General features: G+C 44.9%; 1 protein-coding gene across 2 annotated transcripts in view; it reads right to left on the bottom strand.

Moving 5' to 3' along the window:
• The window catches only part of dlg2 (discs, large homolog 2 (Drosophila)), a 1,568,664-nt gene that overhangs the window by 821,508 nt on the left and 721,969 nt on the right, over positions 1–25,187 (bottom strand). For both annotated transcript variants that reach the window (XM_070892045.1, XM_070892046.1), the window contains exon 8: positions 19,956–20,009. In XM_070892045.1, coding sequence (XP_070748146.1) covers positions 19,956–20,009 — 54 coding nt within the window. The remainder of the gene's footprint in view (positions 1–19,955; positions 20,010–25,187) is intronic.

Here is a 25,187-nt window from a genome sequence, read left to right as displayed (position 1 = left end):
CTGGGAGCCAAAAATCGTCAAAGAGGAAAATTGAACCATAAATGTCTAAGTCTCCTCAATATTTTACATCTGTCCATCAACCCTTCCATTCAACAAATCTCCACCCACAAAACTGGTCAACCTTCCCCCCCACACCAACCGACTCTTAAATGTGAGCATTTCAATTGCGCTTGTTCGGGTTGGGGGGGTGGGGATTATCTCTTGACATTGAGTCCTGATTTTCAGGTGCAGCAAGAAATAAAATAATTTTTCTGGTCTTTTGTTTGCTCTCCTTTTAGCATTTAAAAAAAAATATTCTCACTGAGATCTGCACTATATTATATCTTTCTTTGAATGCATTTTTATGACAAAGTATGAATCACATTCAAAATTGAAAAGCTTCCCCAATTGCACGTTCTTAAGAATGCTGTGCCTGATGTGCATGAATGATGATGAAATGAGTTGAAACTTTTAATTTTGAGACTCAAAGAATAATATACTGGTGTGGGTTCATTGTTTACACTGATCTTTGACCATTTACACCCATTGTAAGTTTGTGTGTATTTTAATGAGATTGTGAGAATATTTGAGTGTAACTTGACATCGCTAAAATGAGCACAGCTGCGAGTGCAATTGTAGATGCGACTTTCAGGTTGCGTCCAAAGAGGAAATTCTTGGCCTACTAGTCAATCTGTATTAGCATTGTACCAGGTAAGCAGGAGAATATGGTCTCTTTGTTACCTATCTCTACTGTCTTCATGTTGCTGTTTCTCTCTGTCTGTCCTTTTCTGCTACTGTCTCTATGTTTTTCTTCTGCTTCTCTCTCTCGCTAACTCTTCTTCTTAGAAGAGACAACCATTGAGGTGGGGGCATAAGGGAATGAAGCTCAGGCCTTTGCTGAAGATTGATTGTTCGGGGTAACTCTTCTCCTTGCTTCTCTTTCTGTCCTCATACTTTTCTCTGTCTTTTTCATCTTTCCTTTCAGATGAGAGGTACTGGGTAGTATGGCATGATGCAGGGGTGAAAGGTGCCAGCTACAAGTTGATTTCCGGGTGAGGATTGTGAGGAAAATGAGGCCCACAATGGTTCTCTTTCCATCTTTTCTCCAATCATTCATGTTTCTCCCCACCCGCTCATTCCCATTGCATTCTCTATCCCTTCTACCCTTTCACCTCCCATTACCTACTCTTAGTCATAGCATACTCTCACTCCCAAACGAAACCTACCCCTTCCCCTTTAGCTATCCATGCAATCTTGTATCCTCTCCTCATCTTGCTCTGCTGTCATTCACCTCATCCTTAACCCTCCATCCACTTACTATTTACTCCCACTTGCATTCCACAAAGGCAGATGATGTGAGTCTAGAGGCCCACTTATCTTTGCTCCCTTATCTGTTTCCCTCAGAGGATTAGTTTGTTTTCAAATTAAACCTTTTTAAAAATAAATTAAATTAGAATGAGGTAAGATACCATCTGCCTCTCTCTCTTGCTCGGCTCCCCATCTCACATGTATTAGAAGTCTTATAGCTATAAATAATTTGCAATCATCTTCTCAACTGACATTTTTTTTTAAATGAACCAATATTAACAAGATAAAAGGTCTTTTCCTCACTCACCCCACCTCTCCCTATCTCATGTACGCACAAGGCTTAATACATTTTCTGACGTTTTTAGAACTCAAAACAAAAATACAACAGATGTGTAATTAGAATACTTTAATTTTAGCTCACTCTCTCACTCACAATCTTTCTACTTAAAAACACAATACAAACATTAACTTAATAAAGCTTTTGAAATGTTTCTTCACTTTTCAACAATATTTGAATATAAGCTACGAAACAAAAAGTCTCAACTGCGCAGCTGACTGAATAGAACTGATTCATGCTGGAAGAGTAGATGGATTGTACATACTAAGGGCTAGAACTTCGACAACTTTGTGACCCAGTTTTCACCACGATTTGACCCTCCGTGGCGAAAAACCGGTCAGCGGGATCTTCGGTGACCTTTTTGCGGCGGTGCTTCCACGTACCGCTGGGGAGAGGAATGCCAACGTGCAACACCGGAAATAGTGTTTGCGATCGATTTTTGGCTCTCTCGGGACCCGTATTCTGCAGTCAGAATACTGACAGGGTAGTACGTGTGGCACAGCACTGCCAGCTACGGTAAACATAAGAACATAAGAAATAGGAGCAGGAGTAGGCCATTTGACCCCTTGAGCCTGCTCCACCATTCAATAAGATCATGGCTGATCTGATAAGTATGAAGACCTGCAAAAAAGGTAAGTTCAAGTTTTTAATTTTTAAATTATTTTTCAGCGATTTAGTAGGTAGGGGTTTTCTGAATGTTTTTTTATTGCAATATTTTTTTGTTGTGTTTTTCCCCCTCCCAAGGCCTCTCTCAGTGCTATTGGCCATGGACTAAAGTTGCCAAAATTCGCAAATCCTCGCGCAACGCCGATTTTTACCGCTGTGCAAATTAAAGGCTGAAAAGCGGGCCTATAAACGGTAATGAAGCGAAAACGGTAATTTTGGCATAAAACTACCATTTTCCCTGAAATCTGAAATTCTAGCCCATAGACTGTATAATTCAAAATTCAGTTCACAGCCATTTCAGCTCTGTGAGAAAAAATATCAGATCTAAGGTTAGGCTTTTGGGAGAGGTGTTGGTCTTCAAGTACCAAGTCAATAAAGTCATTACATGACACATTCTCTGTTATCATAGGCAGGCCCTCGAGTCGAGGATGACTTGCTTCCATGCCAAAAAGTTCACAGGTGTTTCAATGAAGGACCGAATATTCCAGGTCCCGAACTAAATCTTGAAGGGTGGAAAATACCTGTGCGTGGATTTTATTAACGTGTGGTGGCTGTTGCACACCAGCCACCACACGGGCTAGACAGAGCTAGGTCTTGGTCCAGTGGCAAGGGTTAATCAAGACGACTGGAGACCAGCTCTGCTACACGCACCTAGTGCGCACACATATATTGTAATTGCATAATCTAGTAACAAAAGGCAATTCAATGGACAAATTTAATCATGTTATTATAAATTATGTGGGGTTTTTTCTGTTGCTATTTTGGACATTGAAAATTTCACTAACTGAGGAAAAAAATGGAGATCAAAAATTTTTGGATGAAAAATTTTCAGAAAGCAATTTGGCCAATTGTTTGGGAAAACCACCCGGTGGCTAAATTGTGCAATTACAATATAATGACATAACGGAGAAAGTATCATTATAAATCAATACAGAAATTAGAGTAAAAATACGTAAGTATGACGTGTCAGTTTCCCTGGTATTTTTATTGCAGGTATTAAGTTGGACATATGATGCTTGCAGATGCAGATTGTGAAGTAATGCTGAAGTGATGGGTCAGACATAGGCAGCCCCTCGAAATCGAGGAAGACTTGCTTCCACTCTAAAAGTGAGTTCTCAGGTGACTGTACAGTTCAATACGGGAATTACAGTCTCTGTCACAGATGAGACAGACAGTCATTGAAGGAAAGGGTAGGTGAGGAGTCTGGTTTGCCACACGCTTCTTCCGCTGCCTGCGTTTGCTTTCTGCATGCTCTCGACGACGAGATTCGAGGTGCTCAATGCCCTCCCGCATGCTCTTCCTCCACTTAGGGCGGTCTTTAACCAGGAACTTACAGGTGCCGGTGGGGATGTTGCACGTTTTCAAGGAGGCTTTGAGGGTGTCCTTGAAACGTTTCCTCTGCCCACCTGGGGATCGCCTGCTGTATAGGAGTTCCGAGTAGAGCGCTTGCTTTGGGAGTCGTGTGTTGGGCACGGGGACAATGTGGCCCGCCCAACGGAACTGGTTGAGTGTAGTCAGTGCTTCGGTGCTGAAGATGTTGGCCTGATTGAGAACACTGACGTTGGTGCGTCTATCCTCCCAGGGGATTTGCAGGCTCTTGCAGAGACATCGTTGGTGGCATTTCTCTAGCGATTTGAGGTGTCTACTGTATATGGTCCACATCTCTGAACCATACAGGAGGGCAGGTATCACTACAGCCCTGTAGACCATAAGCTTGTGCCAGATTTGAGGGCCTGATCTTCGATCACACTCTTCCTCAGGTGACTGAAGGCTGCGCTGGTACACTGGAAGCGGTGTGGGACCTCGTCGTCGATGTCTGCCCTTGCTGATAATAGGCTCCCGAAGTATGGAAAGTGGTCCATGTTGTCCAGGGCCGCACCATGGATTCTGATGACTGAGGGACAGTGCTGTGTGGTGGGGTCAGGTTGATGGAGGACCTTTGTCTTACGGATGTTTAGTGTAAGGCCCATGCTTTCATACGCCTCAGTGAAAATGCTGACGATGGCTTGGAGTTCAGTCCCTGAATGTGAGCAGATGCAAGCATCGTCCACGTACTGTAGTTCGACGACAGAGGGTGGGATGATCTTGGATCTAGCCTGGAGGCGACGAAGGTTGAACAGGCTCCCACTGGTTCTATAGTTTAGTTCCATTCCATAGCGTAGGTACGAAATGGTTGGGCTCTGAAGAGGTTGGTTGAAATGAGTAAAAAAAAAGGTTGTGGTTGCCGGGAATGATAGCGGCTGAATTGGAGCACTCAGCTTGCAGAAACACAATTTATTTATTTTTTTACAAGGGAGAGACGTGGCAGCAGATGCCAAAACTATGAAAGGAAAATACTTTTAAAAATTAAGATAGAATTCTATAAAAGTTGTGAGGAAAATATGAAAAGTTATCACAAATAATAGCCTGCAGCAAGAACAAGGTCGTGAATGGGGGAGGGTAAGATTTTTCAGAAAAGGACTGAATGTTTTCACAGGCTGACCGTAGTGGTCAGATTATGTCATTACTGCAGGATCAGTTTACACAGGCAAAACAGTGGAAATATGGACAGAGAAAATTATAACAGGGAAATGTTGACACATTGGCCTGGATTTTGCGGTCAGTGCGAAGTGGCGCCGTTCACCGCTGACCTTGAAGAAAGCTGCCCACAATGTTTTAGCAGGCTCTGTGGTGTTAACTTCATTTTTTCCAACATTAATTTCATTCTGGCACCAACTATAGTGGATCTCTGGCATCCAGCAACAGTCATCAAGCAGGCTATGTAGCCAATCACATTGAAGAATACTCACAAACAGCAAACCAGGAAATAAAAAGCTGGTTTTATCATTCACTTTTTAATAATTTTACAGCAAGTGAAATAAAGATTGGGACATACACATGGAATTAAGGTAGAAGCTGAAATATCATAAACAAACTTAAAAAAAACTTTAATTGTTTTTTATTATTTTATGAATCTATGGAATTTTTATCATGGGATGGAGAAAATGAGACTCCACAATATAAAATTCGTTTTTCAGGACCAGAGAGGTTGGTCAGCAGTAATTATGTCTTAGTACACTGTTTAAAAACTCAGTTACATTTCATTCAACAAGGCTTAACTTTTTCTAAAGGTTTTTACAGAGAAAAGTGCTTAAATAGTTGAAGTTCCGGTCAAGTCAAGTGATTTCTAATTGATTCCATCAGCGAGGATTGCAACAGCGCACCATGTGGAGGAGCAGGTTATCACTGACAACAACTTCCGGATTTCCACATTTAACGGCGCATGTGTGGACTCGAGGTTGTTGCCAGTTTGACAGAGTAATGACAGCGAACGATGGCAGTTTTGGCATTATTACAACCGCAAATTCCTAGCCAATAAGTGTTAAAACATGTAACAACAAGTCGTATGGCACAGATAGGAAGTGCAAATGGATGCCCGATTTTTTTTTAAAATACAGACACACGTTTATTTTAAGAGATCTGTAAAAAGAACACTCATGGCGGAACTTCAAGATATAGTAAAAGAATGACTTTTTATAAATAGCCAGTTAGTCTTAGCACCTCTCCTATTATCTATTCATCTTTACAAGTTTTAAGATTAGCTGAGGATTAAGGACCTTCCAATTAGTAAACATATGCACAAGGATGGATATTATACACTTATACTGCAGAAGTTCTTAATTGCTTATCTGGACTATCATACTACCTAGGCCGACACTTCAGTACAGTACTGAGGGAGTGCAGCACTGTTGGAGGTTCCGTCTTTCAGATGAGAAGTTAAACTGAGACCACAGGTAGATGTGAACAATCCATGGCACTATTGCTAGCAGTGTGATGGGGCGGGACAATCAGCCTCAAGTCTGACCAGATGGTGACCGTATCCCAAACCTCAGATACAAAATTATTAGCATAAAAGAGTTCAGCAGGCACACCAATTCTAGTGTTGAGTGAGCATTCTGTTTTCAGAATATTTATGCCTAAACCAACAATTAAAACAGATATCTGAGGGCCGAAATTCGGTACCGCTGTGAGGCAGGGCTTTCTGTGCCCGACAATAGTTTTGCCAATAGGTTTGCTTTAAATGGTGCTCTGCAACTGCCTATGCTTGTTTCCAGGATGTAACTTTTTTTTATTGTAGATAAATCTGCATTCCCAACACCCACTACTCCCATATTCCAAGCCATAATACTTCACCCACCATCATCCCAAGCCTTGACTACACCTGCCAATGTTCCCCCTAATTTTGGGGGGGAGGGGGCACACGGCCCCTTTACATGCATGCGCAGTTTTCTGCATTGTGAAGCCAGCTCACTGGCTGTGTCAGACCTCGAGACATCTGTGTGGCTTCACAGCTTAAAGGGAACATTGCATTTGTGCAGCACACAATCTATCCTCCTCTTTAACCCTCAACTAATGCTATACTGCATCCAGTGATATAAACCATTGCTTCATAAGTACTGCTACAATCATCACTTTATGAATATAGCTGCTGAAATCTGAGGTAAATTAACAATAGCAAATACAATAAGCAGGGCATGCATACTATTATCAATTTTGAAATATGGAAATTGGTGAACATAAGTACTGAATTAGAGGTGTCTGATGAATGGCAGATTCCCCACTAATAATTTTGGAAGATGTATTTCAACAGTAAGATGAAATCTTTTAACAATTTGAAGACCCTGACCCATTACCAGATCATTTACTTGCCTGAACTCCAGGGGCTGGAAATTCGGTTCTGGGATTTTGCGGCATTGTTCATGGCGGGGCGGTACGTATAGCTCCCTCTAAAAGTTTGCACCTCTGACTGGTAAATTAGTTTGAAACACAGCAAGAAGGAAAAGGGGCACTAAATCAGGCATTCCCACAACTGTGTTCGGGTGTTCCAACCGAAAACTTCAGCGCTAAAATGCAAGGCGCAATGCAAATGCTCCGAGGCCCATGATAGATCCCAAGCCCAGCCAAAGTTTAAAGACACGGCACTATAAGTATGCACATGCACAGTTCCAACTGTGCATTTTAAGCAGAGTAGGAAAATGGAGAAACAGGAAGGTCGCCATCATGCACGCCGCTTCTCAGCCACGGCCACTGAGGCATTGAGAGGCTGCTGTGTTGCAGCTTCCTGGAGGAAGCAGGCCCATTCCATGAGTTTTCCAGAAGCTTTGGAAGGAGGTGGCACAGGACGTCTCAGCTAGAGATACGGTGCAGCGACTGCAACACAATGTCGCAAGAAGTTTAACGACCTCACGAGGATCATCAGGGTGAGTACCCTTTATACTAATGCACCAATGCCATGGTTTCTGTTATGTATTTAACCCCTTGTAACCTTGCAACCTGCATCACACCTGGCTACCAGAGGGCCTACCTGTTGGAGTCCCAAGGGATCCCAGCATGAGTGCAGGTATCACGAGGTACCTGCACTCAGGAACTACAATAAAGGAGCTAAGGTCACACTTGCTCATTACACACAGTACTCGGTCTGACAGATTTATTATGAGTGTAACAATTGGCGACGAGGTAACGAACCACGCGAAAATGCAGAGAATGGTCGGCATCCTGGAGAAGTTCTTGGAGGGGGATGATTGGGAGGCCTTTGTGGAGAGACTCGACCAATACTTCGTAGCCAACGAGCTGGAAGGGTACGAGAATGCAACCAAATGAAGGGCGATCCTCCTAACTGTCTGTGGGGCCACTACCTATGGCCTCATGAAGAATCTCCTGGCCCTGGCTAAACCTACAGAGAAATCCTACGAAGAACTGTATATGCTGGTCTGGGAGTATCTACATCCTAAGGAAAGTGTTTTGATGGCGAATTATCGGTTCTACACATGTCAACGATCGAAGGGCCAGGAAGTGGCGAGCCATGTCGCCGAACTAAGGCACCTTGCAGGACATTGTGAGTTTGAGGGATTTCTAGAACAAATGCTCAGAGACTTTTTTGTACTGGGCATCGGACATAAGACAATCCTTCGCAAACTGTTGACTGTAGAAACTCCGAATCTGAGTAAAGCCATAACGATAGCCCAGGCATTTATGTCCACCAGCGACAACACCAAGCAAATTTCGCAGAACAACGAAGTTTCGGCCAGTACTGTACATAAAATAACGTCGGTTTTGAGCAGAAATGTACAAGGCAGAATGTACACGCCACCTGCTGTGGCCCAACCGCAATTGACCCAGAGTCCACCATCATCTGTTAATGCGAGGTAGTTAACACCCTGTTGGCGCTGCGGGGATGATCATCGGCCCCATCAATGCCGCTTTAAGCACTGTGCCTGCAATGGCTGCAGAACAATGGGACAGCTCCAACGAATGTGCAGGCGAGCTGCAAACCCTGCAAACCATCACGTTGCAGAGGAAACAGTGGATCAAACGGAATTGGAAACTCGCGCGGAAGAGGCAGAAGTGGGGTACACACGTTCATGATGAAATGCCCACCAATAATGTTGAAAGTTGAACTGAACGGTATTCCAGTGTCTATGGAGCTGGACATGGGGGCACGCCAATCCATAATGAGTAAAAAGGCCTTCGACAGGCTGTGGGGGAAGAAGGCACACAGGCCCAAGCTCAGCCCCATTCACACGAAGCTAGGAACTTACACAAAGGAACTAATCCCGGTAATTGGCAGTGCTGAAGTCAAAGTCTCCGATGATGGAGCAGTACACGAACTCCTGCTGTGGATTGTGCCAGGGGATGGCCCCACGTTATTTGGTAGAAGCTGGCTGGGGAAAATCCGCTGGAACTAGGACGACATCCGAGCGCTCTCGTCAATCGACGACACCGCATGCACCCAGGTTCTAAGCAAGTTCCCATCGTTTTCGAGCCAGGCATTGGAAGTTTCTCGGGGGCGAAAGTGCAGATCCCATTTGGTTCCCGGTAAGCGACCCATCCACCACAAGGCTCGGGCGGTACGTACATGATGAGTGAAAAAGTGGAAATCGAGCTAGACAAGCTACAACGTGAAGGCATCATCGCGCCGGTGGAATTCAACAATTGGGCCAGCCTGATTGTTCCAGTACTCAAGGAGGACAGTACAGTTAGAATTTGCGGTGACTATAAAGTAACAATTAACCGTTTTTCGCTGCAGGACCAGTACCCGCTACCCAAGGCAGACAACCTATTCGCGACCCAGGCTGGAGGGAAGATGTTCACCAAGCTCGACCTACATGACACGGGAGCTGGAGGAGTCTTTGAAAGGCCTCACCTACATCAACACGCACAAAAGGTCGATTTATTTACAACCGATGCCCTTTCGGGATTCAGTCAGCTGCAGCGATCTTCCAGCGAAACATGGAAAGCCTGCTAAAGTCGGTTCCTTGTACAGTAGTCTTCCAGGACGACATATTGATTATACGTCAGGGCACCTTGGAGCACTTGAAGAATCTGGAAGAGATTCTTAGTCGATTGGGTCATGTGGGGCTCAGGTTGAAACGCTCGAAGTGTGTTTTTCTGGCACAGGACGTCGAATTCTTAGGAAGGAGAATCGCAGCAGACGGCATCAGACCCACCGTCGCCAAGACGGAGGCTATCAAGAACGCGCCGCAACCACAGAACGTGACGGAGCTGCGGTCGTTTCTGGGATGCCTAAACTACTTCGATAAGTTCCTACCTGGGTTAAGTACCCTGCTTGAACTCCTGCATGCGCTACTGCGCAAGGGAGATGACTGGGTATGGGGTATTCATAAGAGGCTGCCTTTAAGAAAGCCAAAAATTTACTGTGTTCAAACAAATTGCTTGTCCTGTATAACCCATGTAAAAGACTAGTGGTAGCTTGCGATGCGTCGTCATATGGGGTCTGGTGTGTGTTGCAACAGGCTACTGAATCGGGAATATTGCAACCTGTTGCGTATGCATCTAGGAGTTTGTCCAAGGCCGAAAGGGCCTACAACATGGTTGAAAAAGAGGCTCTGGCGTGCGTTTACGGGGTAAAAAAAATGCACCAGTACTTGTTTGGCCTCAAGTTCGAGCTTGAAACAGATCACAAGCCGCTCATATCGCTATTCTCGGAGAGCAAAGGGATTAATACCAATGCCTCTGCCCACATCCAAAGATGGGTGCTCACGCTGTCGGCATACAACTATGTAACTCGCCACAGACCGTTCACAGAGAATTGCGCAGATGCTCTCAGTTGGCTACCATTGCCCACCACCGGGGTGGAAATGACACAGCCAGTGGACTTGCTAATGGTCATGGAGGCATTTGAGAATGAGAACTCCTCCGTTATGGCCCGCCAGATCAGGACCTGGACCAGCCAGGATCCTTTACTGGCCCTGGTAAAAAGCTCCATGGGAGCTGGTCCAGTGTCCCAATGGAGATGCAGGAAGCGATTAAGCCATTCCACAGATGCAAAGATGAGCTGTCCCTGCAGGCGGACTGTCTCTTGTGGTATCGTGTGGTATTGCCCAAGAAAGGCAGAGACACATTTATTGGGGAACTACGCAGCACCCACCCAAGCATCGTGATGATGAAAGCAATAGCCAGATCTCACGTGTGGTGGCCAGGCATCAACTCAGATTCAGAGTCTAGTGTACGCCAGTGCAACGCTTGCTCTCAGTTGAGCAATGCACCCAGAGAGACACCGCTAAGTTTATGGTCCTGGCCATCCAAACCGTGGTCGAGGATCCATGTAGACTATGCAGGCCCATTCCTTGGCAACAGGTTTTTGGTTGTCGTGGATGCTTACTCAAAGTGGATTGAATGTGCAATAATGTCTGGAAGTACGTCTATGACCACCATTGAAAGTCTAAGAGCTATGTTTGCCATGCACTGCCTGCCCGATGTCCTAGTCAGCAATAATAGGCCGTGCTTCACAAGTGCCGACTTCAAAGGGTTCATGACCCGCAACGGGATCAAACATGTCACATCTGCGCCGTCCAAGCCCGCATCCAACGGCCAGGCAGAACGGGCAGTCCAGACCATCAAGCAAAGCCTGAAACGTGTGTTGGAAGGCTCCCTGCAGACCCGGTTGTCCCGAGTACTGCTCAGCTACTGCACCAGACCCCACTCACTCACAGAGATTCTCACAGCCGAGCTGCTCATGAAAAGGGCACTTAAAACAAGGCTCTCTCTGGTCCACCCTGATCTACATGATCACGTGGAGGACAAGCAGCATCAACAGAGTGTGTACCATGACTGCGCAAACTTGTCACGCGATATGGAGATCAATGATCCTGTATTTGTGCACAGTTATGGACATGGTCCCAAATGGCTCGCCGGCATGGTCACAGCCAAAGAGGGGAGTAGGGTGTTTCAGGTCAAACTGATCAATGGACAAACGCACAGAAAACACTTGGACCAAATTAAACTGCGGTTCACCAACAGCTACGCACAACCTGAAGAGGACACCTCCAACTTTGACCTTCCAACACACACACAAGTGGCAACTGACATCACAGTTGACCACAAAACAGAACTCATCATCCCCAGCAGCCCAGCAAGGCTGGCTGCCCAACAGCCCAATGAAGAACTGACCAATTTAACCACACCAACATTTGTACCGAGATGATCGACAAGGGAGCGCAAAGCCCCAGATCGTCTCACCTTGTAGATAAGTGTATTGTTGACCTCACGGGAGAGTGATGTTATGTATTTAACTCCTTGTAACCTTGTAAACTGCATCGCACCTGGCCACCAAAGGGCCTACCTGTTGGAGTCCCAAGGGGTCCCAGCATCCCTTGGGAGTAGAGTATATAAACAGGCCACCCATGAGGTACCTGCACTCTGGAACTACAATAAAGAAGCTAAGGTCACACTTGCTCATTACACACAGTACTCGTCTGACCATTTATTATGAGTGTAACAGTTTCAAAGTCACTGTCTCACACAATGTAATGTCTTTGCAGTACCTGCCCCTTCTCTATGTGTGCGAGGCCATGAATGGTGTAGGTATAGTTCACCAGCCATGCCCTGCACATGCAAGCATCGTGCATCTTCTTGTTCCCTACTCACTCACCCCTCCTCACGTCAGCCTTTTACTCTTGATACGTGGCTGCAAAATGTCACCCTGAACCACAATCCTAGCTGGCTCTCACATAATCCCACCCTTCCCACATGCTCTGTTTGCAGCCACGCAGATTATAATGTACGGGGCTGAAATTGCCCACCATCCGAAACAAGTCGCTCTTGAAGTGTTCTGGCTGCTCCAAAGCATGGGCCGGCCGATCAGGAGAAATTCAGCACTTTGTGCTTTCTTTTGGAGTGGGGTGGAAGTGGCCTCATCATCGGGGTGGAAGTGGGGGCAGTTCGGAGTGACCGATGCTGCAAGGCATCAGCTGATGATGTCATCGTGCTGGCGTGTCACAACGTCCCTCCCCCTTAGTTAAAGGGGAAGGCCGTTGCGAACTATGCAGACACTTCAGTGGCAAACACTGGGCCACCAGGGAGGGTTTTGGCTGGGCCAGCAGCCTGGCACCCAAGAGGGTGCGACAGGCTGCCTGTTGGCGGCCCGGCCGAACCCACGGCCATAATTGTCGACCGGACCTGTCAGTCGGCCGATAAAATAAAAATATGGAGTATGATCTACAGGACTTCACTCGGGTCGAGGAGCAAGTGTCTGCCCTCCTGGCAACACCAGTTGGCGCGGTAGCAGGTGGCGAGGCAGAGTCCCTTGGGGACAGGGACAGTACGTTGAGGATCTTTGCATCTTCAATCAGACCACTTAGCCCTGACACCACAATTCTTCTCCACTATCCAGGAAACTGGCATTTCTGAACGCCTTTTCCATTCCTGCCCCCTCCCCTGGAGGTAACCACTCTTCTCTGGCTTTGCGCTTTCAGATAATGAACCAGAGGCACAGATGCCTGTCCATGAGCCCTCGACTGCCGGTGACGGTGGAGACGAGGACAAAGGGGAGGACACTTCTCTCCCAGTCACTGAGGAGCCAGCTGCCTCAGTGAGCGAGGACAGCATCTCCGTGGATGAGGGCATGGTTGCGGGCTTGGAGCTGGGTGATACGCTGGGACCCAGTGGCCTGCAGCAATGCCGAGGGGGGGAGGGGCAAGGGAAACCTGGGGGCCAGCTCCCCAGAGGGTGAGTGCGCGCCTGAGTGATGCTCAGCAGCACTCTGATGAGGACCCTTAGCTGAAGGTTATCACAAGATAATCTTTGAGAATGCACAGCGATCTGTTGGGTGCATTAGCAAGGGTGCCCGAGAACCTGGATGCACTTGCTGTGAGGATGGAGTCCACCTCAAGATGTGCCCTTGTCTCTCAGCAGCCCATCGAGCCCATCCTTGGTAGATACCAACGGATGTTGGAAGCCACAAGTGACCATAGGGTCCCAGATATGATGGCTAACGTGGCAGTCGCCATTGAACACCAGCTCGAAGCCACGCTAGGCCTGCATGCTGCCATGTCGTCAGTACGTGGTAGCATCAATGCGCTTCTGCTCTGATGCAGACTCATTCTACTCTGATGTAGTCACACTGATGCCACGCAAGCACTGACTGCTGCTATTGTATGTGGTTCCCCAGCAGTCCAACGGGGAGCTCACGGTGCCAAAGCAGGCTAGCAATCTGAACTCGACCAGATTGCTCCAGATGCTGAGGCTCCGCCCTGGTGAAGTGGCAGCGTGTCAGCCAACGTGGAACATGATGTCTTCTCTCAGGAGGGCATCATGCCGGCTCCCACCACTGCCACTTCGCCTTTGTACCTGCTGCTGTCTGCACGCCATCCAGCCGAGACAGCTGCTACCCATCCTGAGGTGGTGCAGTCCACAGCCAGGCCTTCCAGGGCCCGAGCTCGTCCACGGCGTCCTGCTAGGCTGTCTGTACTGTCTGCCCCACACACACAGCATCCCTCAAGCAGCCTTGCAGTAGGCACTGAGGCCACATTGAGGAGCACTAGGCGTGAGAGGGGGTGAGGGTAAGGGCTGGCAAAGCACAGCGGAAGTCTGAGTGAGGACTTTGCCAACCAAGGACAGCTGTCCTCATCCTGTAAATAATGGTTTTAAATTTGTCGGTGCTTTGTTTGACGCAACCTATTGTTGTGAGTATGCGTGCCTAATATGCCACGTGGATGCTGCTGTGGGGTGACTAATGGAAGGGGCTTTTGGTCCATACATTGTTTAAGTTGATGTGTTTGACGGTCTTTCAACGGGACATTGTGTTTTGTTTTGTTATTTGCTGGGGAGGGGTTTGATTGTGGAGTTTGAGGCGACCACGTTGGTATCGTGAATAAAATGTTACTTGGACCATTTTGCAATGACGTCTTGTGTATCATTGTGGACTTTAACGGAGATGTGCCATTATGGTGGCACATAGCGTGGTCACTATTAGCTGCATCCCTCAGCTTCCTCCATTCAAGTCACCTGATGTATTATGAGCCGCTGACGTGTGGATCCTGCACCGGCAGCATTGCCACGCTGTCTCCACCATGGATGGTGCTCCTCCTGCTGTGGCTAGCCATTCAGGGCCTCGTCAGGCTGCTGTTCCTGGTTCTCCTCATCCCAATGTGAGGCTGCAGGTCTTCCTATAGGAGATGGCATATCTCTCAGAAGCGCATCCTTCTCACACACTGCTCCTCAGAGAGATGGTGCTATGAGTGTTGCTGCCTGTAAACTCATGGGGGGTAAGGCCTACTGTCCAGACGTCCATGGCCTATCCTCATTCGTGGCCCTGCATGGCCAACAGCACGTCTATCTTCACACAGCCTAACCAGAGCATGGAGTAGGCGACGCTGGCAAACTAGTAATGCACCCATTAAATTATTTCACTCAAGCTGTAAGGACCCTGTAATGGCAGATCATTCTTCCAATTTAAGGTCAGAGGTTGTGCAGAAACATTGTGCTCAATGTGCCCTCCAATTTAAGCTCCTCTTCCCTCCCTTTAAATAGGCTTCAGAAAATGCCAACGGAAGGTGAAACTGCCTGGTTTCTCAGGCGTGATTCGGGGCAGGACGCTCAATGAGGTGGATGCACCTAATTTTGCAAGCGGGGCGCTAGCGGGACATTGCACAACGACTGACGTCATGACCTGAATGAAATTACAGAGTGAGGCGGTAGCGTTTTGCGCTGCCACAAAACCGCCACCAACTTTCCTGATGGGGCACTGTGCCCAGGCGGCAAGCAATTCAGGGTGCATTACTACCCCTCCAGGGCACTACCAGAGGCGCTACACACTGAATTTCCAGCCCCTGGTATGCAAAAGAGTACTGGGCATTGACTTTTTACTTAGTTAGTCAACTGTGTTGCATACAGATGCGTGCCGTTGGTTCATAATTGGCAGCTGTAACTTCCCAAGGCACACAAGCTGGCTAAGGTATCACAGAGATAGTGAGGAATTAGATACAGACTGCTCTATTTCTCTTTCTCTTTCTCTCTCTGTCCACATGATTGGACATAGATGCCAATTTAACAGAAGCAGGAGAACAAATTCTATCTTTCCCACGTCAGAGCTTCTCCTAGATTGGTGCACCTCTTAACACCAGCAACATGTGGAAAGGTGCCTATCAATGTATATTCCTGACTGGAGGGATCATTGTGTTCTTCAGGGAAGGGTTATTTTATGGGTGAGTGGGACATAAACATGAATAACGTTAACAAAAGAAAGAAAGTCTTGCATTTATATAGTGCCTTTCACGACCACCGGACGTCTCAAAGCGCTTTACAGCCAATGAGTACTTTTGGAGCATAGTCACTGTTGCAATGTGGGAAACACAGCAGCCAATTTGTGCACAGCAAGCTCCAACAACAATGTTCTAATGACCAGCTAACAAAGACTCTATGAAGAAATCCAGCACTACCTCTGATGCTACCATTCATTATATAGTGGAGAAAAAAAATCTGGAGAATTATGATTGTAGTCATGGAATAGTCAAATGACTACATGTTCCAGTACCTTTATAAAAAGAAGAATTGGCCATAGCCTCAAGAGAGTTCTGGTGATGTAGCACCAAAAATCTGAGAACAAGACCCTGACCTTAATTCTGCAATAGAAGGAAAAATAACTTTAACTTGCTGTTAACTGAAGCTTGCTACTAATAAGAATTGAAGATACACTAATTATCAGGCTAGTGTTCTTAGTCCTGCTCCTTCAATACCTAAGTCAGTGCTATGTTGGTAGATTACATCTCCTTTCCCATAATTTGTCCCAATTTAACAACTGAAAAGCATACATTTATAATGTAATTCATGCGTCATTGCCGAAAAATTTAATTTTTGCTTCATTTTTCATGTTTTGGGTCTTCATCAAGTACTCTCGGGTCAATTGTAACTGCACACTGAATAAAAGTTCCGACCATGTTACTATAATAATGTTTCTCAGTTCCAACAAAGGAGACCTCCTACTGCAGTGTGACAATTCCACTTCTCACATCAGCCTTCCCTCTACAGACTCTGACCGAGACAGCCAATGAAGTTCAAATTAATGCTAAATTATGGCCTTTTGTTGTGAATTCCCATGAAAACTGGTTGCACTTGCATAAAGCAAATTTAATTAGGAACCTTACAGTCAGAAGGAAGTGGATCTTTCATCTCATCAGTCTGCATTGCGCAAATCAAAGTCTCAGAGAAGAAAAAGCAGTGTTTAATGCAATGCTTTACCTATTTTTCAATTAAAATATTTTTAACGCCCTCTTCAGAATAAAAAAAAAGATTCATCTGTAACTCCTTCATGTTAGCCTCCGTATGTAGTGCCACTGTGGGCTTAGGTGAGGAGTAGAAGGGACCCGCCACTAGGTTGCTTTGAAACTATTTGCTACGAAATGCTCAATTGGAAAACAACTTTTCATCCAGATCAGTAGCTCACTATGTAAGGATTTAAGTGCACAAATTCACATCCAAACACTACATAATGCAATAGATTCTTGATTCAATGCTAGCACTTGCACCTCTGAGTCAGAAAGTTGTGGGTTCAAGCACCACTCCAGAGACTTGAGGACATAATCTAGGTTGTCTCTTCTATGGAGTACCAAGGGAATGCTGCATTGTCAGAAGTGCCGTCTTTTAGATAAGATGTTGAACTGAGGTCTGCCCTCTCAGGTGGACATAAATGAAAGAAAGAAAGACTTGCATTTATATAGTACCTTTCACAATCTCAGTGCTTTACAGCCAATGAAGTACAAAGATCAAAAGATCCCATTGCACTATTCGATGAAGAGCAGGGGAGTTCTCCTGGTAACCTGGCCAATATCTACCCCACAACCAACATCATTACAACAGATTAATTGGTCATTATCTCATTGCTGTGTGTGGAACCTTGCTGTCATGTTTCCTATATTACAACAATGACCACACTTCAAAAGTACTCAGTTGACTGTAAGGCGCTTTTGGACGTCCTGAAGTTGTGAACAGTGCTGTACAGGTACAGCGTCGAAAATCCGGAGTTCCGGAATCCGGAATGTTCCAGATTCCAGACTCCGGGACAATCCATGACAGGGTCATCCAGAATCCGCAAGATGTTCCGGAATCCGGATACCCTGCCAAACCATTACCACCGCCAGCCAGGTGAGGGGAAAAGTCAAAAAATGAAACCCAACTAACAAAAATTGCAAGAATAAAAACTCCAATTCTACCTGTTCCAGGCTAGGTTTTTACAGTCACCGCACCACTGCTCCTGGATCCGCAAGCAAGTACCTTCGGCCAGAACCAACCAAGCTATGCGCGCAAGTCCCCGGCCAAAATCAAACTCTTCACAGCACACAAGTCCCTTCGGCCAGAACCAACCAAGCTCCACCCGCAAGTCCCCTTCGGCCAGAACCAACACTGCACAGCACACAAGTCCCTTTGGCCAGAACCAACCAAGCTCCGCACGCATGTCCCCTTCAACCAGAACCAACCATGCTGCAGGTGCAAGTCCCTTCGGCCAGAACCAACCAAACTCCGCACGCAAGTCCCTTTGGCTTGTACAGGTACAGCTGTACTGGGCCTCAGACAACCTTCCAAAACATACAGGGACAAAAACAAGAGAGGGAAACTTATGATGCATTGCGAAGAAGCGAGGACTACAAGGCTTGCGAAGAGAAGAACTACAAAAACCCGGAAATACTGGAACCTGGGCCCAGGCATTTCTGGACTCGGGACATCAGAAACATGTTCGAAAGTCCAGAAAAACATGAAGTCTGGAACAGCCTCGGTCCCAAGGGTTCCCGATTTTAGGTACTGCACTTGTATAAGTCTTTTTTCTTTTCATTGGTTCTTCAATGTGCTAAAGTGGTGATATCTACATCCTCATATTATTTCAGCCACAATGTAATCACACAATATTTTCCACCGAAATGATTTCTCAGATGCTACATAGAGAACAACAGTCCAAGCGAGCACATATCAGGTAAAATAAATGAGCACCTAATGACACCCCTTCCTGACTACTTAAATTGAAATCAAAGGTGCTTGGTATCGGTACCCTGCTTCACCCTGAGCATGTTAAACTCGACATCCATTTCATCACTACAACTACCTAATTCCACCTCTAAAATATAACCAGTCTCTGTTTTACCTTGTCCCACCTGAGGGGAAACTCTCCTTCGTCATCTCCAGACTTCACTTATCTAACACAAACTTTGCATGATTCTAAATAGCCTCAAACACTTCCATATCTTTGCTACCCTTGTCTCTATTATCATTAAATTCTGCTCATCGATTGAGATTAATTGGAATTGGAATTAAAAAGCTAGAACTGGCGTGGAGAACACAAAAATTGAAGCAAGCTCAATTGATTGACTGGCCACTTCTGTTTCTATCATCATTGGATGATGAATTGAATAGAGGATGACAATGACAATGAAATGAAGTCAAAATTCCTCCTCCTCATCCACATAACCATCCATGACCTGTCCTACCCTACATCTGCAAGCGCTTCAGGCTCTACATCTCTGCCCATATCCTCTGCTCTTTTCACTCTCCCTCCCACTGCACCATTATCAGCAGTAGAAGCAGTGAAGCGCATTACTGAGTGTGGAGGTGAACAACCAGCCGCCTTGTCCACCTCCACACTCAGTAATGCGCTTCACAAACCCCTCCACTTTACTCCGCCTCTTTCCACCTACAGAAGCCTTTTTGTAAACTTACCTCTTCAAGTGCACCTTATCTAACCTCTCCCCTACTGTTGAATAGATCTGACCCTGGTTGGTCTTGGGGATTCTTTCATATGTTAAAAGATGTTATATAAATACAAGTAGTAATTGTTGTAAAAGGGTGTTTAACCTTTCAGAGAAGTGAACCTAGAGAGCAAATAATATTGAATCTGCTCATTCTTACTGTTATATTCAGACGTTTTTAACTTTCTCATCAGTTCACTTCAGATAAAATTGGCTCAAAATGTTATCATTCCAGATAAGAGTGCTTGTAACAATACATTTTCATCACTACCAAAGATGTTGGGACTTCAAGTTAACTTGGAGTTTGTGGGGACTGGGAAGAGAGAAATGGGGGACCTCCAGGGCCTCAAAGTGAAACTTTGCTCATTTGCATAGGCTTGCTATTCCAATATATCCCAAGCCAAGATTTCAGTATTTGTATACACCCTATTGCCCATGTATATTATAATGATAAATTGTGACTAAAAAGACAGAGGTGTAAAGATGGAAATTATTGTGTTTCCGTCTCCCCCAGCAATGCTGTCATTTAAAAAATAAAAAATGCCAATATCCTAAGCCATTGTAAAAAAAGAGTAGTGGAAAATATAGCATTATACTTTATTAAATACAATTGATACATCTCATCTGTGCAATACCTGAAGAGCCATACTTACATAGGGGACTGTCTCCAGTGCTTCTGTATTTACAATAATGGGGGCAGGGCTCGCCTGTGTGTAAACAAAAGTACAGTCAAACTCATTTGCAAGAATTGTTAGTTACTGGCTACAAATCAGTCACATTGTCTATTGCCTAAGTTAGTACATTGTTGTAAATCAAACAGATGTATAGGTCTGTATTTAATACTTAAAATATTAAAACTATATAAAAATAAGACTAGTAGTAATGAAAGTGAAGTTATTTTTAAAAAGTATTATGCTCAGTTACAGACTTAATGCAAAGTGCTCAGTATTATAAGTTAGAACACTATTAATGCATGTCTAATGCATATATCAAGACGAAATACCACTTAAATCATGTGAATAATTATATCCATGGCTGTTTAACAGAAATATTTTATCTCCAGCTTCCCACATTTACAGTAAGTTGTTTTCAGATATTTATGCAATTATTTGATCATGACAGTGAGCATTTATTAGGAATTTTAATTACTTGTACTACTTTTTGGATAAGTGAAAATGTTACAGACTTATGAGCATTTTGAAAGAATATTTAGTGACCATGAGTCTGAACACAACTGCTAAAGGTGGAGTCACCTATCGGTTCCATACAAAGCTCATCTTTACTACAATAAGAATGCAATTTTTCAGTGATTTTTGTAGTTGTGCAAGTCCAGAGCGGTTCTTTGGCTGTTTGAAGTGTAAGAGGAAAATTTGGCATTAGGGGTACCAGCGGGGCAAGGGTTAAATTGTTGGTTCCTGCACTGGCCCATAAGGAGGTAAAAGGCCTCTCTTCGGCCATGTACCAAGGCTCCAGAAGTTATCGATTCAATAATATTCCGACAGGATACGATGTGAGAACCTAAACAGACATTGATAAGATCTTGCGAAGAGGCTCGAGGCGGACTCACAGGCACCAAGGAGAATCAACAAATTCTGACCTAATGAAGTCATTCTAGTCACGGCCTAAAGTGGTCACGAGGGTCTTGGCCTGTCAATCCAAAGTAGCACTAATAAGGTAGTCCAATTAGAGAAGTAGCACTGATAAGGTAGTTCAATTCAAAATCTAGGGAGGTCTTGTCTGGGAACAGAGGGGTATTGAAATGTATAAAAGTTGTATGATTGTGCTGTTTGGGGAGCATCTCCACTCGCAGGCGGCTATGATGAGGGATGTTCCTGGACGTTCATAATAAAGATCGTTATACTTTGCCATCCGTCTCTGTCTGCTAACTTCGAGAATTGCTACGTGGGCTGGGGCGAGCGTCAACCCTCTATATCAGTGGGCCCGCTCGTGGGAAAAGAAGCCTTTCCTTCTTCCCTCCATCAACATTTGGCGCTGCGAGCAGGGTACGGACTTCCCGAACAGAACAATGACCCAGCTGTTGGGGTGAGTATGTTTTAATTTACCACCTTCAAGTTAGAGCTGTGGCATTGTAAACCGCAAGTGAAGGACATCCGTACAAAAGAACCATCTGTAGTGAGTCCCGGAGGGATGGAGACGGAGGACAAGGACAATCTAGGGGTGAAAGGGGGTCAAAAGGTGCATCCTAAAACACGCACGTGGAGGTAGCACGGCAGTGCGAGGGGACAACGCAAGGGAAGATATAGAGAGAGGTCTATTGACCCGAGGCAGTACGAGCGCATGGTGCAGGGACGAGAAAGTGAGGGAATAGAGACAACGTCCCGGTAGTGACGAGATATATTGACCCAAAGCGTGACAGTGGTACGAGTGTACGGCACCAAGGGAAGACATATAGATAGCGTCCTGCATACCTGACACGAATTTAAGGGAGTACCCAAGACCCTCATGGCCCCGAAGAAGATGGGTAACACGGCTTTTAACTATGTAATGCCATAAAAAAGCTGGTGGTGAACTATCTGCGAAGGTGTAAAAGGGACTTTTGAAAAATGTTAAAACAGCAAGCTTTAGCAGTTTAGAAAAAACATTGTAACGACCTTGAAACTGGAATTTGAGATAACGAAAAGCAGCCCTCAAAGCTTATTCTAGTTATGGAGAAAAGAAAAAGATAAAGACGCCACTTTGAAAGGAAACAAATTGAACGAATTTGAAAGAAAAAGTGTCTTCGATTGTCTGATGATTTTAAATTAACAAATTTACGGAGTCACGAGCCCTCCGTGTAAAATACAAAACCTAATTTGAAGAAAGGTGATCTGAAAAAAAATACGTAACGCACTAATTAGGTGTTGGGGAAAAAAAAGGGGTGTTTGCGATGGAAAAAGACATAACTTACTAAATACTAGCTGATATCGGCTGTGAAAAAAGGTTTAATTGGAAAAAAAAAAGAATTTGAAGAGGTAAAAGACACTCTCCATTGATAATGATTTTAAATTACAAGTAAGTTTCACTGCAGTTTGAAAGATTTCCAAAATGGACGTTGTTTATCAAGAAAAATCCCGAACAGTCTAAACAAGCAGGAGGATTTTGAAAATAATGAGGAAAAAAGATCTAAGCTATGCGAACTCAGCACAGAAAGAAAAAACTGGGAATTAGAGAATCTTACTGAATTTTAAAATTCTTATAGAAAATGGAACCGGCACGGATGTTTAGATTTTGTGCTGAGAGAGAAATAAAACACAAGATTTGCCCAGTGAACGGGACCGTAAAATAAAACAAAATGTTGGAATGTATACAGCGTGTGTGAAAATTGGATTTCAGTAAACAAAATAGCTATTAAAAATGTGTGGTCTCGTTTAAAAAAAAAATTAAAAGAATCTTTGGCAAGTACTTGAATTAGAAGTTAAGAAAAATTGGAGTTTAATCTAAAATGCCGTCTTTCCTGATGAGAAGAGTTTTATTATGATGGCTTTACTAATGATTTCTGCTGTTTTAATGGATTCCTAATTTCTAAGCAAGTTTTGAAGGCACAAAGACTTAAAAAATAATTTTTCGGATGATTACGCGATGTCACGTAATGACATCAGGCTTTCTTACAAACCTGTAAAGGAGTTAACCCTTTCCATTGACAGCTGTTTTATACTGGACATTATTAATTTGGATTTCCAAATAGAATAAAAAGACTCACCTGACAGATAGAGGAAATGGTGGGATAGTCAGAATAAAAATAAAACAGAACTAGCCTATGTAATAATACTCCCCTGATACAAATAAAAGAAAGATACTCAAACAAAACAAATTCAAGAGTTAAAAGCTAAGATAACTAAGCTGGAAGAGATTTTTTTTTTAAACGGGGCCAGACGGATAGTGCAGTGCGCAACCATAGCACCTTCACCTATGGCAATAGAGCCAATGTACCCCACAAACCCAACCTAATCCTTAGCTCCGATTTCACAGAGTGGCCGCAACATGCATGGATAAAAGATGAGTAGACCAGAACCTAACACCTGGTGACAACCAGGATCTGTTTAAAATTTGCAGATAAAACACTCACCGAGATGGGACCACAGCGGCTGCTTCGACCCTGGAGACTGAGGATACTGAGAACCTTAAGGCCCACGCAAGCACTGGATAATACAGATGGACTACAAGAGATATAGCACACGCAGGAAAGACACTACATGAACTAGCTTTGTTTAATTTGACTGCCGAAATATGCATCCCAGCAGCCAAGGACTGGAGCAAGGACAGAACTTATTTTAACGCATGGCTATGTATAGTGTATTAAGTAAGGTTGTAATGCAGCAGGCTGCCGATGCCATGGGCGCCAGTATATTCCGAGGACAGGAGCAAGCTCATAGGACCAAAAGGGGAAGGGCGCAGAAATCCAACTGGATGGAATTTCAGTTCTAGAAGTTCATGCCTGGGCGGACGAAGCTGCAAATCAAGCAGCCAAATCCACCCCACAAGTACAGAAGGGTGGGAACAGAACGGAGCAAAAAGGGGGGTGGGACCCTGGGATGTTTAGGAAAACTGGCCAGTGGGATAAAATGAAGAGCAAGGGAGGTCTCTGGAATATAAGGTTTATGTCCTGAAGCGTGACACAGTAATAACACGGAGAAGCCGGTATTGATCATGCGCAGCGCAAATAGGAAGGAATACAATCTAAAAAGGGGGTCGGATGGAGTATGGAGGAAAGATGACAATAAAGGTCCAGCTGGGACACCAAACACACCCAAAGGGACCCTGGGAAGCCCTACCACTGCCCCAACAACCACCCTGGGAACAACAACTTTTCCCAGCACAACCACACAAGTCCCCCCTTAAGCCCGTCCATAAAGACTGGAGCCAAAGGGGGGCTAGTAATTAAAGAAAGGATATAATTTGGGGTGTGTCAGCGACTACTTAACCTAAACCTAATGGATATCATTTTTCCTAGCTTCTGTGGGAATGAAACTATAAGTCTATACCAGAACCTGACACAACGGATCCTCGAAGGCCCGGAACCCACTACCCTGAGATTTAATGCCAGAAAGGGAACAGGGCAAGGTCGAACAAAAAGGGGAATACTGGAAACACTAGGCATGGGTTATGCGGCAGGGGTTACGACGATGAATTCCATAGGCCTGTATGCAATATACGACCGGGTTAACAACTTAATGGCGTAGTCTTGAGGGGTTTAGTAGGGAGGGACTTGGATAACCAAGCCCTACAAGCACGGTTGGGAGATAGCGCAGAAGGGGAACTGTTACAAGTGGCCCATACATTGCCGAAACATGCCAAGACAATAAATTTGATCCATGCAATGGGGAACGATATAAATAAACGATTACAGGCGGAGATAGTTTGCTCCGGTTATGGGGCCTGGATATTAAGTGAGGTACAACATAATTTGGAGCAACTCCAGAATGGAGACATACCAGATTGGATTCCGAACAGCATATTTAACAATTGGACTCTAGATAAAAAAATGAATAACACATGCAAGGTACGAAGGAATAGTCACGCATGGGTGCCAAAATTCAGATGTATTACTGGGTGGGTGAATATGTTCGGATTTATGTTGTCCATACCACAGTGTGATGTAACACAGAGAGACCCCTTATACCAGATCGATAATATCAGTGAAGCAAGAAACCAAACTCGGTGGCGTTACCATCAGCCTGCCAGACGAGTGATTAAAATTAAATTAGTACGATAGGCATTGACATAACTGATTGCTATAAAATTAACCAAGTGGTTTTATGTCGAAGTACGCCACGAATGACGAATGATGATTGCAGATTCCACCAAACAAACGGATGCATGCTGAGTAGCACACCTCTCAAACACGATTCCGAAACAATCGCTGCTCCACAAGGGAATGGAGATTG

This window comes from Pristiophorus japonicus, chromosome 10 (genome assembly GCF_044704955.1).
Source record: "Pristiophorus japonicus isolate sPriJap1 chromosome 10, sPriJap1.hap1, whole genome shotgun sequence".
NCBI classification, from domain to species: Eukaryota; Metazoa; Chordata; class Chondrichthyes; family Pristiophoridae; genus Pristiophorus; species Pristiophorus japonicus.
Note: the sequence above shows the minus strand (reverse complement) of the source record. Positions and strands in the feature narration are given on the sequence as shown.